Here is a 24,645-nt window from a genome sequence, read left to right on the forward strand (position 1 = left end):
TACATCCCAAGTTATGGTTTTAAAATCTTCTTCAGAATCATTAACAAAGAAATATTAATACATTTTCACTAGCAATGCAAAAGTGCAAAATGTTATGCTATAGGCTTTGACCTCACTGTCTCCCATTGGCATCAATACAAAGATAAGAATAGATGTGCAAATGACTTGAAATCTAAAAACCTGAATAAATTAAGAGCAATCAATCTATCAGCTCATTCAATACTGGTCAGGACAGTAATCAATCAATTCATGACGATCAGTTTTAGTTGTAGCTTTTTATTTAGTCAAGCCAAAAAAAAAGAACATCTGTGCGTACCTGAGGCACGCTGAAAACAAAACGCTGGACTGTCATCCAACCAAGAAAAAGACAAACAAAAAATGTTTACATATCATAAGCCAAGAAAATTCAAAACTATACAACATGGAGGAATCTCTCTTATACATACTACTAGTAAAATACTGGTCAAAGTGCTAGTGCATAAGGAGAAATAGTCGTCAAAACACTGACAACATGCTTTTTTGGCAATATAAATGTCACAAACCATAAGTCCACTGTCCTGTTCTGAAAAAGAAAAAAAATAATAAACGGACAAAATGGCAATATTTTTCACATCATCTATAAAGTAACAAAATATATCCCAAATAGACATAGTTGTCAAGCTTGTTAAAGGTAATGCGTATACAGTGATTGATTATTGCTCTGTAACTTGATGTAAAAACTTAACTAAATATTCTCTTAACATCAGCCTCAATCAGAGCTGAAGAAACCAAACGACAATGTACACTGTTGTTATTGGGTAAAAACACTGCAAGCTAAATTTTAGTGAATGTAATTTTTTTTGTTTGAATAAAAACTATGCAGTCCTCCATGAGTTGAGAGAATAACATGAAACTTGGACTCATGAAACTCCTTAAAAATCCCAAAAATGAATGATCGTCAGTCTAAAAGACTTAATTCCTGAAAAAATTGTATTTTGGAGAAATGTTTTCACCCAACAGCATCGATGAACAGTGATCACATGACTGCAGAACTCAAACACAGTTCAACACGGCAGATCTAGTCAGTCGTACATTAGTATATGTCAGCTAACTCCAATGATAATTAACATGAAGAGGTTTTAAGCCATGATGCCAAAGACAACACTATGCAAGGCACAGGTATAGAAATGGATTAAAACAAAAGAAGTATACACAAATTGATTACAATGAAAACAACAAAAAAAACATTTGGCATTGGGTTGAAACAGGACTAGAAAATCACAGTTGTGTGGGTTTGAGTCTGCTGGAGGAGTGTTAAGGTCCAACGTCAGTTTTTAGTTTCCTGGTGGATCCACAGGTTTTTCTTTCCTGGCCGTCCTTCACACTGTGAGCTCCAGTGTCCAAATAAAGTCCAGGTCTATCTGATGTGATGCAGTCACATTGTACCCTCTACTGAACTTTCCAAAGTAAAACATCTTAAAAATAACCCCAACGAAGAAGCGCAACCTTACGGAGCTCTGCAGTTCCCAAACATAGGGGAACCCAAGAAGGTTCCTTGAGGAATCCCTTCATAAAGGAATCATTCAGGGATATGTCTTTCTTGTGAGGAACCCTAAGGTGCATATTGGCTCCTTACGGATCTTACAAGAACCTCCAGTGGACCCCTACACTCTAAAAAATGAAAAATCCCTGCGGGGAACCTTAAGGGGATCTTCAGATTGTAACTGTAGAGGAAACAGAGAAGCTTCCTTGGAGAAACCCATTCATGGAAGGTTCCTGAACCCTGACAGTACCTCCAGAAACTCTAAACTTGTGGGGGTTCTTCAAAGAACTGTTTAGGGATGTTTTTTCTAGTGAGGAACCCTAAGGTGCTTAGTGGCTCCCTTTGAACTAAAAGGAACCCCCAATGCACCACTAGTTTTAATGTATCTGGATGTCTAGACACTAAACCCCGGCTCATCTCAGTGCTACTTTAGGCTCTACTGCTGGTAGTTCAACAGCAGGACAGTCACTGTGAGGAACGCTCTCCGCTCCCTCATCTACCACTGATGTGCCCTTGAGCAAGGCACTTAACCTCTGATCGCAGGTGGGTCTGCTCAGTCTCCACCAGTAGAAGACTGTGGTCCAACTGGGAAGCTCTCGGATGTGAACGTCTATAAACGACCGAGCGTGAAGCAGGGTGTTTCTTAAAAAGGGAACACAAGCTCAGTAAATTTTCCCTGTGAAAATAAAAATCTTGCTTCCTCCACATGAGCTACACAGGCTCCAGTATACAGTCTGTGCCATGAGTGGTGTGAGGACTGGTTGGGATTATCCAGCACGTTGTAAATTTGAAGCCTCAGCGTTCAGTGGTAAACTGTCATCTGTGCACTAGCTTGGAAACCGTTACTGTAAATGTACTGGAACAGAAAGTATGTGATCTGATTGTTTTCTATGGCTGCACAAGATCGAGCCTCAAGTCCATGCAGTCAATGTAGCAAAGTCATCATGGTGCGATCTGAGGCACGATGGTAGATATTACCCAGTATGATCTGAAGCCCTAGCTGTTTTCTAGCTACATGTGCCCATGCAGGATCCAGCTTTAAGTCCACTTATTCGGTGTAGCAGAGCAGTCACCATGCTATCTCACTGTTTGTAGTGGGTGGGTGGGTCCAGTAAGCTAGCTAGCCTAGCTGTTCAGTCGTAAACCTGGTCAACTGTGTGCTAGCACAAGAACTATTACCGGTGGAGGTGCAGTCTAACAGCTAGTATGTAGTCAGGCTGTTTTTATATATGCGATGTGGTAGGTGGATGGCTGGACCGGCTGGTCATACCCAGTGTGGTTTGAAACACAAGACGCAGCTTTAAGTCCACGTATCCAGTGTGGTTGTCCCCCTACTATCTCAGGCATTGTAGTGGGTAGATGGGTGGTGGTAGTAACTAGCATCCAGTAAATTTTGAAGCCTAGTAGCTTGGTAAATCAGGCTAACTGTTTGCTAGCTTGAAAACTATTACCGGTGGAGGCGCAGTCAAACAGGAAGCATCTAATCTTGTTGTTTTCTAACTACATGGGGTTACACAGGATCCAGCTTTGCGTCCATGTAATCTACTGTATGTAACAGAGTCACTGCTATGCTAGCTAAGGCACGATGCTATCTCAAGCTAACTGTAGCAGGTATATGAGCGGTGGGACAAGAAGCTATTATCCAGTAAGAGTTTGAAGACCAGGTGCTGACAGGTAAACCAGGTCAGATAGACCGGTACCTACCGGTCGAACAGGAAACACCTAGTCAGGTTGTTTTTACATCTGCACAGGGCGACACAGAATCCAGCTCAGTCTGGAGTCCATCTGCTGCTAGCTAAGGCACTAGATGGATGTTTTGGAACGGGTGGTTTGTGTTTCAAAGCCCAAGTTGTTTTTGAATGAATGTCCATGCAGGTTCCAGCTAAAGACCACATGTCCAGTGTAGCAGAGTTGTCACTGTGCTTTTTCAGGCGATCTGCAGCAGGTAACGTTAGGTGGGTGGTGGGACAAGTAGCTATCATCCAGTATGCCGTAAGTTTGAAGCCCAGGTGTTGAGTGGTAAACCAGGTCAGTTGTGTGCCATCTTGTGAACCAGTACCTGTAGCTGTACAGTAGAACAGTAAGTCCAATCCGATTGATTTCTATCTACATTGGGCTACACAGGATCCAGCTGTAAATCTGTGTAATCCGTGTCAGAGTCATCTTGGAGCGATCTCCGGCAGCATGGCGGGCAGGTGGATGGTCGGACACGAGTCTCTGTGTCTCAGTTTAAACACCAGCTGCTCTTTTTCCTGAGAAAGGTTCTGGTTCACTGCTGCCTGCCTCTCCAGTGTCCCCTTCAGGTCCTGCTGCTCCTTGGATAATTGCCTGGGCAAGACAGAAAAAAGGGTGAGTGAAGATAAGCACTAAGGATCAAAGGATTTTAATGAAATGTATCGGGGTAAAATCAAATGTTATAACCAGGGCAGCAAACTGACTTGTGTGTCGACTGTCATAAGAGCTTCCAGGACCCTTCAACCCCTGAAGGTTCCCTGAGGAACCCCATTATGAACCCTGATGGTACCTTCCTTGAACTTGCAGCTTATGGAGATTCTTCAAGGACTAAAATACCCTTTTATATATTGTGATCTTAGAGGAACCCCTACTTTTTATTATCTCCCTTTGCAAGGCGGGGATTCCCACTTCTTTGACTAGTACATTTTAGCCTTCCCACATCAAATCAGGTCCATTATGCAAAGCATATTAAACAAACAAACACATCTCAGCACAAGACTTTAACTTTTCCAAGCTGTAAATCTTTTGGGGCATTCTGGTGGGTCAGCTGGTCAGTTGGCTAAGGTGATTTAGTTAAAATCACTTGGTTTACATCAATCACTGGAAATGGTCTATTCTGATAATACGGTAAAAGAAATTTAATTCTTCATGAATTGTTTCCATTATTTCTTTCCATTATCGTTTTTTAATTATTAGTATTTTTAATAGTATTCTTCTTGGCAAATGGATTATAGCCCTGAGAACATGGAAGAAAAATATTTTTTTTGCAGCAAGGATTCTTCTGTCCAGCAGGAGGCAGTACATCCACGCATCATGATGGTTTTAGTGGAGGAGAGACGCAGCACACATCTGAAAATACTTCCCAGACACTGATACTGAAACTGTCAATCCTCTTAAGACACTACATATTCTATTCTCTTCTACTCTGCTGTGTCCTGTGTGATGTGTGATGTGCGGAGCTGAACACTGTGTGGACGTACTGGATCAGACTCTGGTAGTTGTCTATCCGAACTCGCAGATCCTCGTTCTGCTGCAGGATGTGGATGATCTGATCCTCCAGAGACAAATTCTTCTCCGCCTGGAACACAAGATTTGATGAAACGCTAAATAATAATAACAATGAATGATGATGATGATGATGATGATAATAAACAACTTTATTTATATAGCACTTATCTGTAAGCAGAGTTTACAAAGTTTATTACAGCAAGGAATAAAAACAAGAATAGTAAACTGAGCAAATACAAATAAGAAACACTGTTAAGGAGTGCACACACACACACACACACACACACACACACACACACACACACACACAGTCTCTCCCAGGGGTTCGGTGCCTTGCCCAAGAGCACCTGGATGGTTTCTAATCCTAAGAAGTTCAACTGGGATTTGAACCGTCCTCCACCTACCAGAGCCTCCATCTGGTGCAGCTTCCGGTCCTGGTCCTGCACGCGCTCAGTCTTCATCTCAATGACAAACAGCAGAGACTCCTGCTCCGACTCCCAGAATCCACCTGGGCTGCCGTAGGCCTGGAGGTGGAGGTGGGTGGGTGGGGGGCATACAGATGTAGAGAAACAGAGAGAGAAATTACTCATTCTGCAGTGGAGATCCAGTCTGGATATGAGAACTGAAAAGGCAGCAACCCAGATGCTCTGCACACACACACACACACACACACACACACACACACACACACACACACACACACACCCACACACACGCACACACACAGATCTTTACTGTGCTCTTTGCTTATTAATCAAACTTTATTTTTACTGCACATTTCATACAATTCAATGCGATCCAATGCGCTCCACAATAAAAGCAGAATTAAAATAATAAATCTAAAGAATAAAATGAAGAAACTAAAAGTAAGAGAGGAATAGCCATATAAAAGGAAAAAGAAAATAAATAAGAGTAGATTAATGTTTATTCCATAAGACTGTTGAACTAAGATAATTTTGAAGATTTTGATTTCAATATCAAAGAAAGAAAGAAAGAAGGGAGAGAGAGAAAGAGAGAGAGTATAGAGAGAGGACGAAACAACGATTACACAATATGGAAAAGAGAGAGAGAGGTGAAGGGAGGGAGAAAGACGATGAAGGAGAGATGATGGATGGAGAGAAGGAATGAGTGGAGAGAGGAGGAGGACAGGAGAGAGAGGAAGAGGAGGAGAGGAGGGATGGAAAGACGAGAGGGAAGCAGCAGGAAGAGCTGGAGGGGAAGACAGAGGGAGGATGATGGATGAGAGAGAGAGAGAGAGAAAGAGCGAGAGTATCAAAATTTACAGCAAACACACCTGCAGACCAGATGTGTGCTGGAACGCTCCACACACACACACACACACACACACACACACACACACACACACACACACACACACACACACACCTGAATGTTCCGCTGCAGGTCTTTCTTAAATGTCGACTCCTCCACTCGTCTTTTCAGCTCGTTGTAAACCTGCAGCTCTGCAGTCAGAACCTCAACCTTCCCCTTCGTTTACAACACAGAAAAATACAGAAAAAATTAGTTTAGTAGGAAAATTAGTGTTAAAGGTCCATATTCTGCACTGTCCAGTGTTTTATTTTGTGTCCTGAGGTCCATTCAAAGCTGTGTGTGTGGTGTCATGAACCAAAAACACTCTCAATCCATTTCTCCACGTTCATTTTCCAGCATCTCTCTGAGCCTTACCAAGAACAGGCTGTTTCTGTCGCTGTGTCTTTAAGGCTCATTAATATTAACGACCCCTCCGTTCCGATCGGCTAACCGTTTCCAGAGTGAAACGTGAGACGCCGCGGCCCGGCGGCTACAGGTAGGGAAAACTCTCCGGTAATAAACAACGACAACCGCTCAACCGCTTTGAAAAAAAACACTTTGTTAGTCTATTATTTCTTACAAAAATGATAATGAGCGAACCTTTGTGACGCCACAAAGTTACGGAAGTCCAAACGGCTCGTTTAGAGGCTCGCTGCACTAATATGGATTGTGTGGATTTAGTTTTGATACTTTCACCATGATTAGATAGACCATCCAACTCCTTTATCATCACAGAGGCAAGAGGAGTCCTGCTTTACACCAGATGGGACCTTTAAAAATGGATGTTCTCTGTGTGTAAAACTTCAGAATCTAAAAGAATATCAGAAAACTGAACTGTTCTTAACTGGTATGAACACCACAGAAGAAGAGACAGACAAGTCCATCATGTTAGATAAAGTTACAGAGACTGGAGTCAGATTTGTTTTGACTCTCTAACCTCTAACCCGAATGACAAGTTAAAACTCTGTCCAATAACCAAGCTGCTTGTGAGTCATGTGACCTTTGTTTACAAGCCCTGATTGGATTGTAATTGGTCAGTTTAAACTTTAACAAACCAAATACAAAAATACAGCAAAGGTCTTCAGTCTGTTTCTTTACCTTCAGCTCGTCCTCCGCAGCCTGGAAGTTTTCCGTTAATCGACTTTTCTCTTCTTCATGTCTCTTCTGTAACTCTGCAGGAAACACAAGACCTTCAGTCACTTCTGACAAAATCACATGTGAACACAACCATGACGTATGTGCTGGGATGGGAACACACACACACACACACACACACACACACACACACACACACACACACACACACAGAGCATCAGAGCATCATGGGACCCCTCTCTCTTGTTCTTCACCTTCAGTGTTTCTCTCGTGTTCCTCTGTGGCGTTTTTACTCTTCTGTTCATGCAGGATGTTCAGATCAGCCGCCGTTTCTGTCTTCACCTGAAACGGACGACAGATTAGACGACATTACATTCAGTTTGATTAGATGAAACTTTAACAAAGAGAAACTGAATATTTGGCAGCAGCAGATAAGAGGATACAGCACAGGGAAAAAAGATATTAAAGCAAATGTGGGGTATAAAACAAGAAAAGTATGAGAATATATGAATTACAGCATGTATGAAGTTTGTGCACAATAACAGTAGTAGAGGATGCTAAGACAAAGGAAAACAAGAGAAATATATATATATATATATATATATGATCTGAAAATATTCCACAAATATGTATACATGCAGTATGAAAATGAATGAAAAATATATTCAAAACAATCAAGAAATAGGTGGTGCCTCTGCTTCTTTGTTTTTTTTAGTAGGGCAGCAGTGCATGTTGTACTGTAGAGCACAGGTTCTCAAAGTGGGGTCCAGGGACCACCAGGGGTCCTTGAGGGGGTTCCAGTGGGTCCCCAGTGAATTGATAAATTGTTAAACTTAAGCATTGTTTCATTTACAAGAAGTTGACATGATGAGAGAATGTAGAAGAGTGACTGTTCTGATCATAGTTTCTCTGTTATCTCTCTACCTACAATACAGATAGTCATGGACTTCTGGACAAAATCATATCTGACAATAAAAACATTCTCAGATTTGGGTCAGAGAGACAAAATCTCATCAAATGGGGGTCTGCGGCCCTAATGTGGACTAAATTAGGGGTCCTTGATATGAAAAAGGTTGAGAATCACGGCTGTAGAGAAACCCAGGAGGAGCGGTGTGTCTGAACTGGTGAACGGGTCACAGCGAGGACAGCTGAAAATCCAAAATGGCCGCTGCCATGAGTCATGAGCACAGTAAACAAATGCTGGGCTCCAAAATCCCCTGCAGAGCAGAGCAGAGCGATCTTTACTCTGCTGATCTGCATGATTACTGAAATCAGTGAGGCTGAACAGGCTGAACAGGCCGAGTTGGATCTGTGTGGAGGCCGAGGTCTGCAGCCACTTTAAAGATAGACAGAGATCAGAAAGATCAGAGGTATCAGACGTCTATGAATAACTTCACTGGCTGGTTTCCATTCAGGATCAACTGAGAGCGAAGCAGGCTTCACCTCTCTGACCAGTTAAGGGAACAACAGCCAAGAAACCGCTTCCAGCTGGTGGCAGAGACGCTGTGCTCCCTACACTTCACAGGAATCGTCATAACATCATACTGCTTATATCAGTTTTATAACCTTATATAATATTTGTTCAGTTATAGAGGAAAGGCATGCTGTTTTCCCAACAACACCCGGATTCACACACATTCCCACCCAGGAACATTAGCATTAGCCCTAGAGACCGGCAGGTTTAATGCCACTCCAGAGGAGGACAGACTGTGTGAGTTAGGTGAAATTGAGAATGAAGTTCATTTCTTGTTTTACTGTCCTGTCTACGAGGATGTAAGGGATTTACTTTTTTAGTAAAATGTCCTCTATTTCTGTTGATTTCTTTGGGCTGGATGATTATGAAAAACTTCCCTTCTTTTTTGTAGCAGAATTTATTTGCCAAGCTTGGGAGAGAAGGCAGAATATTTCGTTTAAGACCGAGCTGTATAATAATCTGTAATTTTGTAATGAAATGAAATGTGTGACCACTGCAACTGTAACTTTGGTGTCTTGTAAACCCATGAGGGTTGGACACTTTGTGTGCATGACACGAAGATAAAAGAGAATAATAAAAAAAAAAATCAATCATATAATAATATATTTAATAATAGTATATTTTATATTCAGCTCATCCATGACCTCACAACTTTCACTATTTATTTTGCACTACTTTACACAGCAGTACATGTAGTCAGGTCTGCCAGGAGGAAAGTAGAAAGTGTTAAAGCAGCAGCAAAGGCAGCATCAAAACCGCAGCAGAAAAGCCACTTTAGATCATTTTTATTTACATCTTTTTAGTGACGTGTCATTAGACGGCGACTGATCAATATATTGAAAATGAAAAGCTTTGGCTGCTTTGGGGTTGATGTTTGGAGAGTGAAGGACTGAACCGGAGAGCCACGACCAGCCAGGCAAATAAGACTTAAAGCTGCTGTCGGTAAGTTCAAATCTCCAGAAATTCAAACCAACATAAGGAACGACACGCCTCCTAGTGATTGACAGGGCAGAGTCCCGCCTTCTCCTCATTGGTCATTTCACTTTTGAAAAGAGACCAGCAGAGGAACGGGGCGACCGCTGTTTGAGATTCTGACCGATGATCATTATCCTGCTCGTCTTTGGCCACCAAACACGCGATTTTTTTTCATTACTTCTAAATAAATGCCATCTACTGCAGCTGTAAGAGGCTCTAGAGTGAAGCGACTGATGAGATTTTGGTCAGAATCGATCGATGTGATAGAAAATGAAGGGAAAATGAAGGGATCCAGGCCTGAAACCCATAGAATTATGCTTTAACTGAAGTCTGGACAGTAAGTCACATGGTCACATGCAGACCAGCGTTGCCAATCCTGTCTGTGATGGAGCAGCATGACTTGTTTGCTTCTTACTGGTTCTACTGGTTCTGGACGACATCACATCACCCCAATCCTGGCTTCTCTCCATTGGCTCCCTGTTTGTTTTAGAATAGATTTTAAGATTTTACTGATCACTTTTAAAGCTGGCTGTTCCAAAGTCTAGACTTAAAACTAAAGGTGACCGCGCTTTTTCCATCAGGGCCCCTCGGCTTTGGGACGACTGAGGAGAGAAGGCTGCAGAATCAGTGACTTCTTTTAAATCACTTCTTAAAACCAATTTTTATAGACTTGCTTTTATGTGATGTCGTCTTTTTATCTCTTTATTGGCTTTTTATCATCTTTTTATCATCTTTCTATTGTCTTTTTACGTCTTTTATCTTAACTCCGTCTTAATTCTATCTAACTTTTATTCTATTTTACTGTTTATCTTGGTTTTCATCCTACGATGCCTGTTTATTATTGTTTTATTGCCTTTTAAATTCATAATTTGAGTATTCTGCTTTTATTTTGTCTGTCAAAGCACTTTGTAAACTCTGTTTTTAAAGGTGCTATATAAATAAAGTTATTATTGTTTATCAGTACAGACGCTGCTCCGCCACTCGACCTGAAACAACTCGGTCTGAAAAAGACTAGGGTTTGACTGACAGGGGATTTGAAGGCCGATACTGATGTTTTGTTATTGTAGTTGCTGAAAGCCGATATTCCAAATATCTGATATGCCCGACATTGGAAGTATTCAGTGATTCCCCCAAGAATGTTCTTCTTCTCAGAGTGGAAAAGCCTCTGAAACAACATTTACACCATCACGGGACACTAAAACTCTCCACTGAAACTCTATTGAAATTCTTTCAGGGTCAACTGGATCTGATAATGTCAAAAATGGACGGTCATCAATGTGAAAACAAGGTTGTTTTTCTTTGTTTACATTTTTTCATTTGTGGTTTATTTTCAGATATACAGTACATATTTTTCATTCCTTTTCCTCAACGCATGTAATTCATATTTTGTTAATTTCCTATGCTGATCTATAAACGTTAATCAAATCTAATCAAACATCCTCCTCCTCCTCCTGCTCACCTTATCGGCGATGCTCAGGACGAGAGCGCACAGCTCCTCGTGGGCGTGGTCCTTCAGTAGCTCCGCCCTCTCCGGGTTCCCATTGGCCGAAAGCACTTCCTTGAGAATCCTCAGCTGCCACTCAAACCGCTCCAGCTGCTTCTCCAGACAGACGTCCAGATCCTCCGACACACAGTTACCTGACACACACACACACACACACACACACACACACACACACACACACACACACACACACACACACACACACACACACACACACACACACACACACACACACACACACACACACACACACACACACACAGAGTTCACCTCTGTTCTGATTGGCTGACTGACATTGGAAGCCGTTTTAAAATACCTGATAAACACACCTGAGACCACATGACAGTTAATTAAAAAATTTTAATAATATTATAATGTATAAACACAAACACAAATCTCTCGCTACATAACAGCTCATTTAAATATTAATCATAGAAAATTACATATTTATTTTATTTATTTATTTTTATATTTAAATGCAAACCTGTGGCCACATAACAGTTAATTTAAACACTGAAATAATATTATGTATGAGTTTTTTTTACTATATAACGTATAATGTGAACATATAACAGTTAATTTAAATACTAAAATAATATAATATATAAACACAAACCTGTGAATGCGTAACGGTCCATTTAAATTAATGACCGAAAAATCACCACTCATACCTTTACTTTGTTTAGCTACTGTTCAAGGACTGTATTACTTACAGAAGAATAGCATTTTTATAGTATTATTACTATTAGTAGCGGTAGTTGTAATAATAATATTTATAATTATGCTTTTCAAAATGTAATTTAACTATTAGTTTGTTTGTTTTTTATTACAAATGTGTTCCTGTTTACATACTCACACTTATTACCTGTTCTAAACTCAGTAAATTGGAGGATTATTGCTTCATTAGGCAGCTGCAAACATTTCAGACTGAAGCTAGCTGTGTGTTTCCTCTCATGTGTTTCCTCTCATGTGTTTAGGGGTTAATTCAAAACGCCCACAGGTCTGATGTCATGGAAATAAAAAGCAGCAGTTGAACCAGACGTTCAGCGAGAACACACACCGATCCCAGCCTGCAGATCTCTATTCATAAAACTGTCAACTTTCTCACTCCAGTTTCATCTCATCCTGCCTCTCAATTACATCATGTACATGTAGACACACGCTCACATTCACACGCATGGTCTCTCTCCCTCCCTCTCTCCCTCTCTCCCTCCCTCTCTCTTTTACAGCCTGGGGAAATAACAGCCTGCAGTCTGGTCAGTCTGGCGGTTACGTGGGCGATAACACTAATACTGGACACGAGGAGCGCTTCATTTAGTTGCAGTGACGTCTTCGCTCGGGAGGGTGAACCGAGCCTCGGCGAGGTAAAATCCTCTGCTTCACCACTGGTTCAAACACATGAATAATGTCTGTCAGCACTGGACTCTGCAGTAGTCTTATTCCAGAGTGTACAGACCCGTGTAAGCCTTTCAGCCTATGGAAATGTGTTGCAAGTACATCATAATGTTGCATTTCTACTTGTCCCTAAAAAAAAAAAATGTCCCTAACTCATAATGTACGTAAAAAAACAAATCAGTGGATGTACAAAATGCACAAATGTTTATTAAAGTATTAAAATAAATACTTACAATAAAGAGAATAATGAGTAATTTCTGGCAAACAGTTTAACATTTTAGCTGCTTGAACATACAGTAAAACTCAGGTAATCACATATTAAACCAAGTGCTCAGTTTAGTGTTTAGTTTCAGTGCGTTTTCTTTAGTGTGTCATTAGCTCCGCCTCTCAGTGTCTAAATGTAGGTTATGAAGTTCGTATTGGTCGTGCACACAGGAATCAAACTACACTTTAGAAAGTAAAAGAGCTTTGAGGAACCTTGAGAGATTCTTCAGATTGCAACCACAGGGGAACCCAAGACGGTTCCATGAGGAACTCCAACACAAAGGGCTAATGAACCTACTGTGGTGTTTTAATAAACAGTGCAGAGAGAACTGCCGCCAATTTGTAATTTCCTTTGCTACTGATCACAGAGCCTCTGAAGTATTCAAACCTGAGGCATGAGGCTAAATATAAACATGCTGGTAAGCCACACTTTAAAACGCAGAAGGGCTTTTGAGGAACCTTTAAGGGTTTGTCAGATTTGGCAGAGTTTGGCAGCTACAGGATTCGTCCCTGTAGCAATTCTTGGTCTGCTCCCATACTACCTATGTGTCTTTATCACGCAGAAAAGTGCCGGACAACACTCCTTACATTCTCAGGACTTCTTTCTGCTTTCTGTCCCAAATGCCCGTACGGAAATTGGAAAAAAGGGCATTTGTGCATTCTGCACCCTCTGCATGGGATACGTTACAGAATGACTTGAAACTCAATGAATTAATCTCATTACATGCTTTTAAATCCAAAATGAAAGAATTAGAGGCAGATTCCTTAAGATGTCAATGTTTTTAATTTACCTGGTTATTAGTTCTTTTTAATTTTGTCTCCTTTTGTGTTTTCTGTCTGTAAATTATGTGTTTTTATTTATGCTGCTGCCTGTCTTGGCCAGGTCTCCATTGAAAAAGAGATTCTTAATCTCAATGGGACTTTCCTGGTTAAATAAAGGTTAAATAAAAACAAATAAAGAAGGTTCCTTGAGAAACCCCTTCTTAAAAGGGTTCGAGAATCATGACAGTCCTCTCTAGAGCTTCTTAACATTTGTCAGTGCTTCAAGGAATCCTTTAGGGTTTTTCTTGCGAGGAACTCTACAGTGCGTTATCGTCTGCCTCTGGATCTGAGAAGAACCGCCGCTCAGTTCTCAGTTCTCAGCCGGTCCGCCGCCTCGTGTGCCAAGGCAGCGGAGTGACTCACAGGAGGATTATGGCAGCGTGTATGTACCCATCCTCTCCCAAATGAGCGGTTTATCCCCTGCCATTTAAACTGTACAATATGCTCATAAATGAAAGGAAATGAGGGAGCAGTGAGTGTTGCTGCCTGCCAGTCAGCGGTGAGTCACGGCAGCAGCAGACGCTTCGCTCCATCGCTGAAAACTTCACTTCCCTCTTCCTCCTTATCTTGTTTCTCTAACGGCTAAAAAAATATACTATCTACCTCTCTTTGTGTCTGAGGGTCACAGGAATATTTCATTGTTGTTGGGTGAAATCCTTCCAATTCCAGTCATTTTCATATTTTGACTTAAATTGAAGGATTTTATGATCCACTATGGGTTGAGAAAGTTCTACAACCGTAAGGCTCGTGAAAACATTTCAAAGTCCATTAGATAAATTCAAAAATGCATTATTGGGGGTCAAGCTAAAAACAAGGCTGAAAAGTTGGCTGAAGAGAAACAAGGTTTTCACGCAACGACAACCATGTTGTTCCATCTATTGTCAGGCTGCTGTGACCTCTGACCCTTTGTTGTAATGTTGGTGATCTAGGAAATGAAGCTTGTTCCATTGTTAACTTCATTGTTAACTTCAGCTTCAGCCAAAAGCCTAAAATGTAACATGTGGGACATCTTCTGCACCTTTGACCATCTGTGAACTGAGCTGTGGATTGGTTCACCTTCATAAGCGAAACAAGAAATTAAAAAATTAAAAAATAAATGAAGGCCCCTACATACTATCTGAATCTTAAATGCAGATTCAACAATTCATTACCCTTTTGGCTCTGAAAATATGTGCTAAAAAAATATATGAAAATATATATTTTTTTAAGTTTGGCATCTTGTGAACACTTGTTGGGCTTTGTTATTAAGTACCAAAGTATTTGCGTTTCTTATATTTACATACATATACATATATACACTGTATATATTTTTGAATTTTGAACTTCATATGAACAGGGTCACTGAGTGCAGATCAGGTGCTTCACTCTACAGAAGCTCTGCATCAGGACTTCAACAGCCAATGGGCTTTAAGAAAAAGATGAGATAACAGGAAATGAGGAAATGTTCTGAAGCTGAAAACACTCAGAGGAGGAAACCCACAGCCTGACGCAGACACCCACACACTCTCACACACACACACACACACACACACACACCACTTACCTCCCCCATCTCGGTGGTTGTTGACCTCCTTCTGTGTCTTCTCACCCTTCTTGCCTTTGCTTTTCTTCTGATAACGACAGGAAGAGAGAAGAAGAACAGGAAGAGAAAAGTTTTATCGATGGTACGAACAAACATTATTACCAAATACAGACAGCCATGAGCCGTGGAGACCCAGGAGTCTGCAGCTTTTCATCCAGAACAAACACTACAGCAGCTGATTTCACTGGTTGGTTCCTGCTCTCTGGTTGAAGGCTGTTGATCCAATCGCAGACGAGGTGACGTCACCTCCAGATGTTTCCAGCAGCTCCAGTGGAGTTTGATATGAGAAAATGTTTCAGGATGTAAAACCTCAGCGGTAAACGTCAGGTTTTGGTGTCAGTCCCTCAGAATCAAAGAGCGAGGGCTTCTTTCTAGAGCCGCCATTTTGCACCGAGAGACGTTCAACAATCATACAGGGAGAAATCCATCAGAGAAGAGGAGAGAGACCAATTTCTCCAATTTCAATTTCAGCACGACAATATTTAATTTAAAATGGTATTTTGACACACATTTCGCCTTTAGAAAATATTGCGCCTCCTGCGATTTGAAAATTGCAGTAGGCCATATTGCGATTTCGATAAAATTTCCATTAATTGTTCAGCCCTAATAGCTGCCCATTTAATTAAAAAGACAAAAGGACATTATGAGTGCTGGCTTTTCTTTCTTCATCTATTAATCTTTGGCCGTGAACCTAAGCAGGATGTTTTGATCGAGTTGTGCTCGCACTTGGCGAGTTTGGACATTGTATTTTATCTTGTCATGTTAATGTTTTTTTGTCTTCCATCGAGGACCACAATGGAAATAATTGTTTTAAAGCTGTACTAGGCAACTTCGCACATTGGTGGCGAGAGGTAGGTTAACTGTTTACATTTTGCAGACTTCATTACCCAGAAATCCTGTGTGATGACATCAGTAAAGCAGTCTGTGATGCTTTATACCAAAGGAAACCAAAGAGACGAGAGAGGAAAAGATCTTTCTCTGCTGCCGTTCAGGAGACACTTCTGGATTTCCCTGGAAGAAACCTTGAATTGGCCGAGTCCATTGTGATTGGTATAGATTTAATACGGGAAATTAATAAGGGATAATGGCTTTTAACTGGATCCTGGAACTAATATTTTGTACATTCAGCCAGAAAAGTGGACTGGCATATCTCAAAGGGTAAAAGCAAGGCAGCAACACTGGCAGGGCAGCAGTGGGAGTTGAACCGCTGACCCTGGCAGGTCTTGTTGTTGTTGTTGTTGTTGTTGTTGTTGTTGGGTAAACTGGAGCAGCGAGGGTCTTATGAAAGCTGCTGATGGGAGTTTGACCCTGATCTGCCAACTTCCCTCTGATTAGTCCTCACATGACCGGCACCGGAGCTTTCCCCTCCTTTCTTTCACAATTACATAACTTAGTTGGTGCACATTCACAAATTCAAAAGCTCGATGCAGGACGGTGGGCATCGACAAGGAAAGTGGTCCTGTGTGTGTGTGTGTGTGTGTGTGTGTGTGTGTGTGTTTCATGCATGGCTGACTGGGGAAATGCAACACCTTCCCACCTAGAGTCTGTCCTCGTACCTGCATATCAACAAATAAGTTTGATCACTTCACTTGAAAAATAAGGAGAGAAATTAGCTTGAAGAGATGCAACCAGCAGAAAGCAGCAGAACTGCAGAACAGCCGTTATGATTTGTGGTTTCATTCGACATCTTTCTTGATGAAATAATATAGATTATCCTGCCAGTGGACAATTCTTGACACAGTTTTCTGATTGCAAAGCATCTGATGCTGCCAAAGACGAAATGCCTACAGTGACATCACTGATGGAGGCGTGGCCAGAAGTTTAAGAGCAACAACGATCGTCTGCCCCTAGAAGCGGATGCAGGGCTTCATTCTAAAAATGTTGAAATAAAGTGCAGTGGATTAAAGGAATAGTTCACCCAAAAATTAAAATTCTGTCATCATCTCCTCCCCCTCATGCCAAATGAAACACAGGTGAAATTTGTTAGTCCATATAACACACAGGGAGGCTGCAGCACAACTTGGTAGCAGCCTTCTCCAAAACAACTGAAGTCAATGGGGACCTGTTCTTTAGAGCTCCAAAACAAAAACAGCCAAACAATCACACTGTGAATAGAAAGACCTATACACCATTATTTGTTGCAAATCAATCAGCTGTAGTTCAGATTTGCACTAAATGATGGTGTAAATATACTGTAGGTCTTTTTGGAACTCTGAAGAACTGGTCCCCACTGACTTCAGTTGTTTTGGAGAAGGCTGCTATGGAGTTGTGCTGCAGCCTCCCTGTGTGTTATATGGACAAACTTCACCTGTGATTCAACTGGCATGAGGGGGAGGAGATGAGGACATGATTTTCATTTTTGGGTGAACTATTCCTTTAATGCTGTTCATGAGACAGGAGCCATATCACCAAAAAAAAAAACTGATTTAGTGCCGATTTGCTCTTTAAAAGCTGCTGTGACTGGTGGAAATATCCCAGTCAAGTTTCTGCGTGTTTTATCAAATTAACAAATTATCCATTAAGATGAAAACCTTTAAGTGTTTATAGTCGGTTTAGTTAGTTTGTTAATTAGTTAGTTTCAGTTCCTATCGGCTCTGTCTGTGAATCCTGCAGTAAAAACAGAACGGTTGATAGATTTAACAACCGCCTGAAGTTTTACATTACAACACCCAGAGAATATCCATGGAGACCAGACACACACACACACACACACACACACACACACACACAGAGTTACACTGAGTGCAAGGACAGGCATGTGCTCACACACAAACACACATACACACACAATAAAGCTTACTGTATTGCCACACACACACATAAGCTTAGATGTACTCCCCCAACACACACACACACACACACACACACACACACGTTGTTGCACAAGCACACTTCGGCCAAACGATCACACCCTGGGACACGCTGTGCGCACACACACACACACACACACACATAAGCTTATTGTATTGACACACACCCACCCACCACACACACATATATACACACACGTTGCACAAGCACGCTCAAGCCAAACAATTGCAGCCTGGGACACAGTGCATACACACACACACACACACACACACACACCCCAACCCACTGTATAAACACTTCTAAACAACTGGATAGTATCTTTATTTAAACGCGGGGACTGAAACAATAAATACCGCTCTGTTTCATACAGAACGGCCTCGCTGAGTTCAGGCCGAGCGGCTGTGGGACGTCCCGGACCGGAGCAGAGACTTTTACAGGTTCAAATCTCTGTGTTCCAGAAGCACTAAGAGCCCCCTCGCTTTAAAAAAGACGCCATAAATCACGGGCCGCCGCCTCCTGTCCCGTCCTGTCCCGTCCCGTCCCGTCCTCTCCTCTGTCTCCACAGGCTGTTTGGACAGCGCAGGGCGAGGCGCCGCCTGTCTGCACTTCACCTTCAGGAGAAACTGGACCGGACGTCTCATTTCACGGCACAGAAAGCTTTCAGGTGGGAGGTTTAACATCAGGGTATCCAATTTCCTGACAGCATATGACTCAAAAAAAATCACAATCATATACCGATATATTTCATCCTGTGCTGTTTTTGCTGAAGTTTCTCATAAATTAACAATCCTCCATCTGTCTTTTTTTAAAGTTTAATATCGCTTTTACCTTAACTTGTAATTGATTTTCTTCCAGTCCCTGCAAATGGATGATAGAGCACCTATTTTTGAGATTCAAAATTCGTATCCAATTCCGGACACTCACTTTCGTCCATGTCTGTGTATTCATATACTCGATATTAACCCTTTATTAACCCTTCCTGTTCCTTCACAATGTTACAGATACTTGTAAGAAGTGCAGGCTCTGTACTCAAAGCTCTTATTTTCCCACTTATCAGCCGATACAGATTCTCTACATGAAGTAACTGTCGCCCAAAGTGGGATTTAAGGCTTCCCGCTTCTTGTTTCTGATTAAGTTTGTAACTTAGTGTTTTATATGCTTAAATGTGCATAGATTTTTATGAAATTTGATACCTAGCTTCTGAAATGTGTATGAATTTACGTCACTTAGCTTTCGGTTGGGATACAATTCCGTTAGTTGTGCAAATATTTCTCGAAGGGACAAATAACCTCTAGATAAAAAGAGATACCAGCTGTAAGACTGAAACAGTAACACAAAGTCCAAGGCCTCTAGATCAAGAGACTAAAGGCTTGAAATGTAAAAAGCCTTTATCGTCCTGGTTTAGAGCCGACACGTTTCCACCAGAAGGTCTTCATCAGGGCAAGAAATGGCTCCACAATGAGCAAGTCACAATTTAAAAGTACTACAGCCAATCAAAGACTAGCAATCAAGGCACATGCAAAAGGTCTGTGTAAAGGCATTGGAGGAAACAAACCGAGGGGAAAAAAATCTCATCGGGTGAGTTAATCCTCAGTGGGTGGAGTCACAAAACCATAGTGGGGGGAGCAAAAAAACAAACAAAAAAACAGTTCTGTCCAAAGAAAAAGTGAAGAGGTAAGAGAAGAGGAAACTAATATTATGAAGCCTAAAGCTCTCGCTTCCAAGTGAAAACTACAAGACACAAGAGAGCACAGACCTGCCAACGCTGGACAATTCTCCAACTTTCTGTTAAAACTAAAACACATCATGCCTTCCACTTTAGTTTTACCTCAATTTTCTCTTCCCTTAGGATTTAGTTTCATAGTTATGGCTACAAAAACAATAACCGTATAATAGTGGAAATCCCAGATGCGGATCACCACCAAAATCTCATCAACTGATCTTTGGCCAAACCTATTTATCCATCAAAATCTCATGGAAATCTTGTGTTGTCCTGCATTCTGTGAAGCTACTAAACTGTTATGTTAGTGGTCAATATGTTTCTGCGCACCATCACAGAGACAAAAGACATTTAATGTGCTTGACAAATAAAGCGATCATTCTTCTCCTCACAGAAACCACAAAACACAAAGCACAACCAAACATAAAGCAATTATATTGTTTCTTTTGAAAACAGAAAGATTTGAGTCTCACTTTCTATCACACACACACACGTTTGTGTTACTATACTTGTGAGGACATTCATTACTTTGACCTCAGAGCTTCACCTGACCTAATTTTAGTTCTATTCCCATTTTAAAAACAGCCTCCACTTCCAAGGAGGAACGAACATATCGCTGTCTTTCTTTGGAGGATTTTCCAGACGTCCTCTCAAGGATGGACATACAAGGACATTTCACACACACACACACACACACACACACACACACACACACACACACACACAAAATCTCGACTACATGACAGAATGTTTGCTCTGTCATCTTAATGTTTAAAAGTTTCCCAGGCCTCATGGAAGTGGAGAGAAGAGATTTAACGTCCTGTGAAGAATCTCCTCTCCTCTCCTCTCCGGGGTTAAACTCACAAGTCCAGATGAGCAGCAGCTGAAACACTTTTTTTTTTTTTTTTTTTTTTTCCTCCAACGTGCCAAATGTCTCACGTTTTACCTGAGGAAAGAGGAGTCTAAGAGAGTCTGGAGAGAAGAAGTCAAATCCAGCCTGCAGGGTTCAAAACCTCAACAAGAAGCTTCTGCAGAAAAAACCCTGAACCCAAAGCTTGTAAACTCGCCACTTCAGTCCGTCCAAACACCTGCCATTCATCCAGAAGAGGAAATTAATCACAAAGAGTGCGGTTTTGTTAAAAGCCAAAAGCCACATTTCGGAGTCATCTCATTAACTGCTCGCTACGGAACAAACTCTTCATGTGGCGAAGGCTGAGAACTTCCATCAGACCGTTTTCACCAGGAGGAAAACTACCGATATATCAAAGACAAAAACACTGCGGTGCGGTAATAAATACTTCTGGAGCTGTCGCCATTTTGAATTTCCTTCCCCCGAGCCTTTGAAGTATTACAAGCAGTAAGTATTAAACGCTGAGTTTGACTCTATTAAAGCGCCGCGGAGCCGCAATCTAAAACGTGAAAAGGAACTTAGAGGAACCTTCAGGAGTTTGTTAGATTAAAACCACAGGGGAACCCCACGAGGTTCCTTGACGAAGAAGAAGAACCCCTTCATAAAAAGGTTCCTTCTGTTTCTTTATAGACATTTAATGAGCAAAGCAGGGGAAAAAACATATAAGGCAGGAACCGTACTAAATTGATTTAATATGGCTTTACTGTTTCAGCTTTGTTGAAGATCTGACATGTTCAGTATGAAGCCGCATGCCACTGGCTTTATAGACAAACTGAACTGTTTAATAGACAAACCTTTTTCACTTTCATCACTTTGTATATCGCTCCAAAAAAATGTCAAACAATAAAACTTCTGTACACCTGAATGTTCCAGAGACAGCTGTGTAGCAGAGACTGAGATTCAGCAAATAAAAAGGGAAAAAGCTTCACTTGCAATTAAATTGATTTTATTAGGAACAGTGTTTCGGCACAAACCTCCTTCCTCAGGTTATCTCACATTGAATGTTTACCTGACAGTGGATTAGGGTTGGGTACCGAAACCCGGTACCACTATGGCACCGGTTCCTTTACGACCGGTACCTACCGGACTGAACTGCAAAGCAGATTTTGGTGCCTCCAAGCTGCCGATTGAAATATTCTAAAAGTTTTCACTACCGATAACGTCCGCTTCTAATAACTGTCAGTTATTTGTTAACATGTAACATGTGAAAAGTATATGAAAAGGAATTAAGGACAAATGGGTTTAGTTCATTAAAAAACTTTTAATAACTAGAATGTCACAATAAGTAGCAAATTGATGATGTCAGGAGAGGAGCCATATTCTGCCAGAGAAGCAGACATGGTTATATTTGGGCAAAAGAATTGTTTAAGTAGAAGAATAGAAGTTTGCTTGGTATTTCTTTTGCTGTTATTTATTAGTATTGTAACTGTTATTTACTGTAAAATTATTGTAGTTGACTTAGGTTTTATTTATTATTTATTTATTAATATATTGTTCAATTTCTTTGCGTTTGCAATAAAAAAAAACTTTCTTTAATGTTGTTTTTTTTCGCTTTAAATTTTAAAAAAGTATCGGTTCAGGCACCGTTTAGGCACGGGTACCGGAAAAATACGAAACGATACCCATCCCTACAGTGGACTGGATGGATTTCACTGCAAGCCATCAATTCAATCAATATCAAACTTTGACATTTGACTATTGACAACTATTGACAACTGAACCAAGTGTCAGACCGCTTCCTGCACAAAGTATTCTGCTGCCTGGGAGCAAATTACAAGCGTCTCATCCCGCCTCACATTGTTTTAAGTGCTGAAAAACAATATGGAATAAAGTGTGTTCCGTGTATTAAGACTCGTATTGAAATATTTAGCGGTGCGTGGGAAGAACTATAAAGTCTTTTTGTCAATATTGTGCCGTTTTTATAAGCTTGTAAGTGTCTTAACGGCGTCTCTCCCGCCCCCGTCTGTCCCGGGTCGTTTCTCGCCCGCGCCCCTCTGCTTCACACTTATCCAGTTGTCTCTCCCCTCGGCCGACAGATGGTTCGGCGATCGGCGGTAAAAGAGGTTACAGCGGCGTCTCCATCTGCCTCCCAGACCCCGGTTCACATCTTCTTCAGTCTGAGCAGGAGAGGAGCTGTGTGGTAAATACGTTCTGGGGGTGAAAGGGGGCGGGGGGGGGGAGTTTTGGAGCAGGATCCATTTGAAAGATGAGATACACAAGCCTGGCAAAAGACGGGGCGCTGCAAGATAAATGTTTTGAAGATGCGGGTCGGCCAGAGGTGAAGTTTGAAACCCAAAAAATGTAATGGATCCCTGCTTTATACAGCTTCTCCTCCTCGGTCCGGATGGCAGAACTGCAGATCTGCTGTCAGCGGGAAACGCAAATCGTCTCCACAAACACAGAAGTCACAGAAGAAGAAGCTCTGTTCACACTGCAGCTGACAGTTTCACAATTCTGTTTTTTCCCTCCTCATGTGACTCAGATCTGATGTTTTCCCGATCAACTAGAACTTAACTAGAAACAGGGTTCCCACACCGTTTCACTGATGAAATTACAAAACTTGTCCATGACTTCTCCATGCCCCTTTGCAAGTTCCCATGGCCAAATTTTAATGAGACTGAATTAGAGCTGCAACGATTAATCGATTAGTTCTCAACTATTAAGTTAATCGCCAACTATTTTGATAATCGTTTAATCGGTTTGAGTAATTTTTTTAAAGAAAAATAAGTCAAAATTCTCTGATTCCAGCTTCTTAAATGTGAATATTTCCTGGTTTCTTTCCTCCTCTATGACAGTAAACTGAATATCTTTGGGTTGTGGACAAAACAAGACATTTGAGGACGTCATCTTGGGCTTTGGGAAACACTGATCCACATTTTTCACCGTTTTCTGACATTTTATAGACCAAACAACTAATCGATTAATCGAGACAATAATCGACAGATTAATCGACAATGAAAATATTCGTTAGTTGCAGCCCTAGACTGAATTAAAAAGTAATCATCAAACCATCAGCTACACTGACTTTAAGCATTAGTTTGTTTTTCACTTTAAAATCAAAGAGGGTTGTTATAATATTCCTCAACTGTTTCGGGAGCCAGCCACAGCTTCTTGTAACATTTTATAGTATTCAAGAAAATAAAAATCATTAACTTCACTAAAGTAAAATTCCATGACTTTTCCAAAACTCTTCTCCCTTTTGTCATTTTTCATCACTTCTCCAGGACTGGAAAACACTATTTTATAATTCCCTGACTTTTTACAGGTTTTCCAGAAGTGTGGGAACTCTGTAGAAATAATTAGAAAAAGCTGCATTTTCTGCGTCTGGCCTCCACGGATAAGCGATACAACATCGGATCCCGAGGCATGAGGCTCGACATGTGACTTGTGTTTCAACGCTCAAATCAGAATTTGTCATCGTTCAGTGACAATCAGTGGCTCTGGTCCACCTGAGGCGGCTGACATCATGCAGCCGGCCCGTCTGAGCAGAGTTAGCACGGAGGAACCGAGACGAACAGACGACTCAATTCAGCCGAAACCGAAAAGGATCAAACGGAAACCGAAATGCGGTGAAACAAAAAACAGATGTGACGTGTTTTGTTGTTGTCACTCTGCCCACACGCGTCTCCTCTGCACCTCTGTCCGTTCATATCGGCCTCAGATACGCGTTACATCCGACAACAGATATGAACGCTCATCCAAAACAATCAGATATGAGCAATAATTCAGAATTGAGCGTGAAGACCTGCTGGGTGAACGATCAAAAATAAAAAAAAAGTTTCAACTGCCGAGTCAGGGAAGCGATCGAATGAGTTCTGCAACAAGCCTGAGCCGACCTGCCTCACTGATCCATCGATAAAACAATCAATAGGTTTGTTTCTGTTTTCTCTTTTTGTTTTTGTTGTTGTAGCTTCAGCCTGCTTGTTTTTGTATGACCTGGATTTTTTTGGGGGTTTTTTTTATGCACATACCGGTCTGTTTAGTATTCATTACCAATTCATGTTCCTTTTTTTTTTA

The 24,645-nt window shown here is 41.2% G+C and overlaps 1 protein-coding gene across 1 annotated transcript in view; it reads right to left on the reverse strand.

The window, feature by feature from the left end:
• Positions 1–274: 274 nt before the first annotated feature.
• ccdc69 (coiled-coil domain containing 69) overlaps positions 275–24,645 on the reverse strand; it is a 28,647-nt gene continuing 4,276 nt past the window's right edge. The window contains exons 2-9 of the mRNA XM_071535018.1: positions 15,149–15,215; positions 11,080–11,258; positions 7,426–7,513; positions 7,175–7,248; positions 6,152–6,253; positions 5,170–5,289; positions 4,738–4,835; positions 275–3,850 (exon numbers count right to left, since the gene is read on the reverse strand). Of these exons, the coding sequence (XP_071391119.1) occupies positions 3,682–3,850; positions 4,738–4,835; positions 5,170–5,289; positions 6,152–6,253; positions 7,175–7,248; positions 7,426–7,513; positions 11,080–11,258; positions 15,149–15,215 (897 nt within the window). The 3' untranslated portion in view covers positions 275–3,681. The remainder of the gene's footprint in view (positions 3,851–4,737; positions 4,836–5,169; positions 5,290–6,151; positions 6,254–7,174; positions 7,249–7,425; positions 7,514–11,079; positions 11,259–15,148; positions 15,216–24,645) is intronic.

The sequence above is a fragment of the Centroberyx affinis genome, unplaced genomic scaffold (genome assembly GCF_046629955.1).
Source record: "Centroberyx affinis isolate AG114_WGS23_722 - 3 ecotype Tasmania unplaced genomic scaffold, CSIRO-AGI_Caff_v1 ptg002646l_1, whole genome shotgun sequence".
In the NCBI taxonomy this organism is placed as follows: Eukaryota; Metazoa; Chordata; class Actinopteri; order Beryciformes; family Berycidae; genus Centroberyx; species Centroberyx affinis.